Source organism: Camelus ferus, chromosome X, assembly GCF_009834535.1.
Source record: "Camelus ferus isolate YT-003-E chromosome X, BCGSAC_Cfer_1.0, whole genome shotgun sequence".
NCBI classification, from domain to species: Eukaryota; Metazoa; Chordata; class Mammalia; order Artiodactyla; family Camelidae; genus Camelus; species Camelus ferus.
The window spans coordinates 47972875-47979525 of NC_045732.1; the positions used below are offsets into that span (position 1 = coordinate 47972875).

The window sequence follows — 6651 nt, forward strand, 5'->3', positions numbered from 1 at the left end:
AATGATAATTTCAGAAGGGACCCAGGGCTTTAAATGAGCAACAGGTCTAAGAGCTGGCCCCTTGCAGCAGGGGCACCCCTTGAGTCTGGCAACATTGTCTTGCAGTTCTGAGGGAGTTGAGGACTGACTGCAGTGGCAGCTGGAGAAATGACACAGGATAGAGAACTAACTCCAAGCAAGCACATCACTTTGCCACATTAAGAGCCCATACATTTATAATGACCTGTATCTGCAGCTGGAGACTTTCATCCTGCCACTTGGCAAGCTGGGCACAGGAGTAGGAAAAAAACAGATGAGCCAGGCTTATGGATGGGGTAATGCAATAATGACCAGAGAATGGAAGGCACTGATTTTTTTAAGCTAAGAGAACTTAACGGGGTAGATGAGTTCCCAGCCCAGTAAGGGGGCTTGACAGTATGGGCTCCCCAGGTTCTCTCCAGTCCCGGGTTACCTGCTACTTCTTTCTTGCCAAGTTTGATGTGTTCTTCCTCCTGCCACCACCCCAGTCCAGTCTATAGGAGATGCAGGAAGAGCCACGTCACAGAACCCCTAAGCACGTCTGAAAATTCAATCCACTTTTCATGTTACAAAGTAAAAAGGAAACTAAATCAAAGCAAACAACAAAAACCCAAACCGCGATAGAGGGGCTATTAATTATTCGGCTTTATCTTTAATTAAAGTAAAAGATTTAATTCCAATCCTGTCACCTAGGGATCATTTCATCCACTGCTCTGTTTGGCCGCCAGTCTCTTGTCTCTCTCCTCAGCAATGGTAAGGCGGATACCCTTTCCACGGGGAAGAGAGATCCATGGTTTGTTGCCCTGGAGGAGAAAACAAAGAGAATCAAAACCTGCTACACACCAACTCCGTCAATAGGTCAGCACATGCTATATTTGTCATCTTATTCAGAGAACAGAGAAGCCCCGTTTGTGAAAGCACTCAGCAACAGCCAGGCAGTCTAAGCCACTTAGATGCTGGTTTGTCAGAAACATCCGCTCCTTGGGATGTATTAAACTTGCTGCCCACATATGCAGATGCAAACTACAACACCCTTCATAACTAGCCTTAGAAGAACTGAGGTAGTGCCCAACGCCAGGTATTAGTTTCCAAAAACAACAAAACCAAAAAACTCCAAAGGCACAATTTAAAGAACCTAACTATATATAAGGTATGTTCATCCCGTTACTGGCACTTTTCCCCAACCCAGGTGATCTGGTCAACCACTGATTCTGTGATACTGGGGTACAGGATTGCCCCAGGCCTGCTCTGTGTGAGCCCTATCCCAGGAGGCTACTTTATGTTCATAGAGCCAGCAGGAGCCAGCTGCTGCAATTCCAAGCAATACCTGCATTTACAGGTTTCTCTGGACTAGAGAAGGGAATCCCAGACTTACTTTGCCAATAACGAAAATATTGGACAGCCGGGTGGCAAAGCTGTTGCCGTTGGCATCTTTCACGTGAACTACGTCAAAAGAACCGGGATGTCTCTCTCTGTTGGTGATGACACCAATTCTCCCCAGGTTGGCACCTCCAGTCACCATACATAGGTTACCTAGGTGGGAAGGAAGAAACAATCTTCTCAGAGCAAAGCACTGTGCCCAGTGTAATCAATGACAGACAGTTCTGAAACATTTACTTCTACAGATCTGTTGTTACCCAAGCTAGAACTCTCAGGGTCCTCTTAAAATTTGCCCTGTCCTTACTGCACAGCTAATAAATGTAAACTTCAACACACCCACCTTGCCCAGACTACTGCTGTGCCTCCAAGGCACAGTTCTAGGCTACTGCTCTAACAGACTGGGGATGATGACAGCATTACCAAGGGATGTATCACAATTAGGCCAGTCTGCTTTTTGGCCAGACTTCCCTGCCCAGCCCTCAAGCCATTTTCACAGATGGGCAGGGCGGGGTTGGGGCTTTTGAGTCATCTAGAGCAGGCCTGGGAATGCTGTCTTATACCAGACCTCATCTCTTCCACACACAATATTCTGAGCACTTGGGCCTCTGGAAGTCAAAATACTATACACCTGGGCACTGGAGCAGATACATTCTCCAGTAATTTGTTTTTACTCTCCACCCAAATGTAAACCCATTCAGTTTCTCACACCTCCCCACTGAAGCCATTCTTAGCTGACTTCCCTCTCCACAATTCAGAACACATTCCTCTAACCCTTACTGCCACCAGAAAGCCATGCTGAAACAAGACACCTTAAGGCTTTACACATGCCCTAAACATTAATTTCTTAAAACTAAGAGCTGCCGCCTTCCCAATCCCTGACTTCATCAAGATATCTAGCTTTGGTTGCTAATTAGGTGCACATCAGACTCACCTAGAGCTCTCAAAAATAAAAACACCCCACCCAAAACCCTGTACCCAGACCCTGTGCAAGTCATAACAATTAAAAGGGAAACACAACAGCTTATAGCTCAGCTTTAAAGAGAATGCCCAAGCAGGAGAGGCTGCTTACCAGTGTCGAATTTGATGAAATCAGTAATCTTGCCAGTCTCCAAATCAATCTGAATGGTGTCATTCACCTTGATGAGGGGATCAGGGTAGCGGATGGTGCGTGCATCATGGGTCACCAGATGAGGGATTCCTTTTGTGCCCACAAAGATCTTTCTTACTTTGCACAACTTGTACTAGGAACACACAAGGGTTAGCCACATTAGTCTAGCTCACATGCACTATGCTTGAGTACATTAAACAGTTCTTTCAGAGCCAAAAGTCACCAGCTGAAAAATGCAACCAGTAGCTAAAGGTACCAGCCCTACATAGGAGCAGCCTGTTTCCTAAACTGCAGCTGAATAATGGTGTCCTTTTCCCCCTATACTCCACAAACTTATATTGCACATTGCCCCTTTCTAGGTTAGTCTTATTTCCTATTATGTATTTTCTTTGTAGCACTGCATCACCCCAAGGTTCAAGTTCAAGGCACTGAAGGCCCCACAACCTCAAACTCCCAGAATTCTTCCCTCCAACTCACCCAGATAACAAGTGCCTCTTAATGCCCTCTATATCACAATTGAGTTTTGTCTCACAAACTGCAATTGTATTACCAGTTTGTCTAATCAACAAATATTTCACAAAGCATTTCAATTTTGGAATTTCACTCCCTAAGACATGCTTTAAGTAAAATCAAATCACCTCAATGCCATTGGACATGCCCTCCAGCCTGCAGATAACAAGGCAGCTAAGGAAATTAGGAGCTGAATCACCTAATTGAATTAACCTTCATTTACAGCCAATACTTCAAGAAGCCATGAACTTTTACATAAAACCATCACAACAAACTGGATTAAATAATCAATGTCTGTAACCTTTTTTTGGAGCTATTTCAAACTAGTGCCCCAAGGATATCAGTCCCCTCCATTTATACCTTTCCCCTCCCCAGAGTAAAGGGCCAATTGTATTGAACTAGATATTGGCTTCCTGGTCCTTTATTCTTAAAGGACCCATACTTCAGATACTCCTGAAAACTAGGCAAACAGATGTCACTGCTCAGCTACAATCCATTTCTGCCATGAAAAAAGAAAAAACACAATCTGTTGATGTTCACTTCAAATGAGGGTCAACTATCAGATATGCAGCAATGCACTGCCACACAGCTATTAGCAAGACTTTTAATTACATGGCACAAAACTGTACACACGACAGAACCACACCAAATTGTTAACCAATTGTCAACCGGCTATTTCCATGTATAAGATTCTAAGTCATCTTAATCTACCTACCTCACCACAATGGACCAGCCCATGTGCTTAACTCAGCTCTAACTTAGAATCAAGGTACTTTACTAAATGAAGGCCCAGCCTGCTTGCAACACTCACCTTGGCTTCCTCAGGTGTAATACGATGGACAGCAAAGCGACCTTTGGTGTCATAGATCAGGCGGAAATTCTCTCCAGTCTTGTCAATGCTGATGACATCTGATATCAAACAGCAATATGAAGGTTACTATAGTGACCCCCACTACCCCACCATGAACACTAACAATATCAATATAAGGAGGAAAAAAACCCATGTTTCCCATTTCGAATACCAAAAAGGATTCCCAAGATCCATGATGGCTAGTCAGTCTTTAGTATTTCAAGACCCTGTTTTTGTGACATGAAAAACTTAAAGTGAGTTGGAAATTCGGTTTTGAGAAATGATCCATTATTATTCCATGATTATTTGCAGCCCCACAGTATGTAAGTAAAACTCTTGAGGGGGAAGGTCATGCTTTATTTGTCTGAAACTGATAAAAGCCCACCACTATTTAATACAACTATTTTAGAGAGGGAGATAAAACAATCACAAGGAGCCACCATCAAGTGCCCACCATTAACCACTTACCCATAAAACCAGCAGGGTAGGTTATATCAGTGCGAACCTTGCCATCAATCTTAATGAAACGCTGCATGCAAATCTTTTTTACTTCATCACCTGTTAAGGCATACTTAAGTCTGTTCCTTAGGAAAATGATGAGGGGGAGACATTCCCTCAGCTTGTGGGGACCAGTAGATGGACGAGGAGCCTGTAAAATTATAACTATTGTTGGGATTCACTCCAATCACCTCTCAAGTCCTGAGATCCACCAGACTATCATCCCCCAATTTGGGTAGACAAGAGGTTTACAAGCCTACAAAACTATTCTAGACCTTAAAGTCTTACAACATTTTCCCCTTTCAGAGGACTAGGCCTGTTAAGAACATTTGAAGTCTTGCCTTCATCTAAGTGTGGTATGTGCGATAAATGACGCAATTATCATGCAAGAGTGAGGTGGGGTGCAGTCAGATAGCACAGGGCATTCAAGAACAGAGGAAGTAAAGAAAGAATATGCTTTCCTTACCCCTGGCCCCCAGATGATTTATGGGAGGCACTGCAGGAAACATTTTTTGGATACAGTAATCAGGGATGCCTGACACATTAAAGCACAGTATAAAGTATGTACCTTAAGTACTTCGATACTTAATATATAAAACATGCTTACAATATAATGATACTTACAAACACACCGGTCAGTTTATCCAGCATCCAATGCTTTGGAGCTGCTACACGCTTCAGGTGCTTCTTGGGACCACGAGCCTGAAGGGGTTTTAGGGTTTTAATGCTGTTAAACAGTTTCAAGTCTTTCCAAGAACAGCTTACAAGAAAGTTTGTTTCCTCTCCAGCAAAATGTAGACAATGTTAAAAAGCACAAGGCCGTGACAAAAGGCAGAGAAGCAAATGCATATACAGTATGTAGCAAATACCATAGGTTCCATAAACTGCAACCAACTTTCTCATTGTACAAACATTAATTGATTACTGTCTCTCGGAACAATATGTAGTTACTAAGTATTTCCATGTTACTGCTTAAAAGTATATCTGCTTCTAAAGGTTTTTTCTAGGACACTATATTGGTGAAATGGCTAGGGGCTAGACCTCGTGGCACACAGAAACAGAAATGGACCAGCACCCAGCCCGTGCTTCTACTTATCCAAAAGAAAAATTCTCAAAGTATAACTGGCTAGTTTTTAAGTGTTTGATGCGAGATCTTATCTGACCTCAGCACAATCACGTGCCAATAGCTGCTTCCTCGAACTCTAAAGAGATCACTTTTCACCTCAAAATGCGGAAGAAAGCCTTAATGCCGTACACTGCTGCTTACTAGCCACACTACATAAAGTTAGGCCGTGCCAAAGACACGGCGGAAAAATCTCTTCCCCGCCCGCCCCGGGCCCTACGTCTGTCCTCCGGACCCACCCGGGGCTCCGGCCTGGGAAGTCAGCCGCTCCTCCCAGGGCGGCAGGATGCGTGGCCGGGTGTGGCCGGCCGGGTGACCAAGGCCTTCCCGCCAACGACATAGATTTTCCCCCCAAGGCCGGGCGCCGACTTTCGCCCTCGCCCTCAAGCCCACCGGGGCCCACTCCTCAGGCCACACTCCCTTCGCCTCCGCCCGACCACCCACTACGGGAACCCCGAAGCCCTGGGCAGCCCCGACCCTCAGAGGATGGAGGCTGATGAGTCCCAAGAGCTCCCAAAGAAGCTGCCTTACCATGGCTGCGCTAGGCACGAAAAGAGGACCGCCTTCTTCCGGCGCGGCGAGAAAAAGAGGCTCGGCGCCTGCGCGCGCGGAAACCTTGGACGCTCCGCCCTAATCCGCCCTTTCTCAACGCTCTGGGAGGCTATCTTGCCACCTGCTGGTGGGAGGTCAGAGGTCCGGGGCTTGGGAAACGCCACCGAAAGAGAGGTGTCTTTCAAGAGTGATTTCCTCCCTCCCCTTTCCCGACCTACTTGCCTCCAGTACTTGCTGAGCGCCTCTGGGGCGCCTGATTCTGTTAGGTGCTGGACGTACAAAGATGAGTTAGACAAGTTCCCTACCTTTGAGGAGAGGGCAAAGTGAGGCTAAGTCCCACATACACATGCTTATATAATCAGTAGAATACATTTAAATGAATATTTAATATTATTTCTTAAATATATTTTGCACAAGGAACTATATTCAATATTGTAATAACCTATAATGGAAAAGAATCTGAAAATGAATATCGACATATGGATGATTGAATCACTTTGCTGTATACCTGGAACTAACACAACATTGTAAATCAACTATATTCCAAAAAAAAAAAAATTTTGTCTGTCTCTTCTTCTGAGTTCCCTCAATCCAGCCACCTCTCTCATACCT

At 44.8% G+C, this 6651-nt stretch overlaps 1 protein-coding gene across 1 annotated transcript; it reads right to left on the bottom strand.

Moving 5' to 3' along the window:
* Window positions 1-639: 639 nt before the first annotated feature.
* Window positions 640-6096, bottom strand: RPS4X (ribosomal protein S4 X-linked). The gene is made up of 7 exons (XM_032474906.1): window positions 6019-6096; window positions 4989-5066; window positions 4335-4515; window positions 3828-3925; window positions 2468-2639; window positions 1394-1551; window positions 640-821 (listed from the first exon to the last, which is right to left on the bottom strand). Exons 1-7 carry the CDS (start codon window positions 6019-6021, stop codon window positions 720-722), a joined length of 792 nt encoding a protein of 263 aa, XP_032330797.1. The 5' UTR covers window positions 6022-6096; the 3' UTR covers window positions 640-719.
* Window positions 6097-6651: the final 555 nt, after the last annotated feature.

Excerpts from the sequence above, each read along its gene's own strand:
- RPS4X (XM_032474906.1), bottom strand. Across the intron at positions 3,926-4,334 it reads CTACCCTGCTGGTTTTATGG|ATGTCATCAGCATTGACAAG; the intron begins GTAAGTGGTTAA and ends GTTTGATATCAG. Across the intron at positions 2,640-3,827 it reads TTACACCTGAGGAAGCCAAG|TACAAGTTGTGCAAAGTAAG; the intron begins GTGAGTGTTGCA and ends GTGTGTTCCTAG.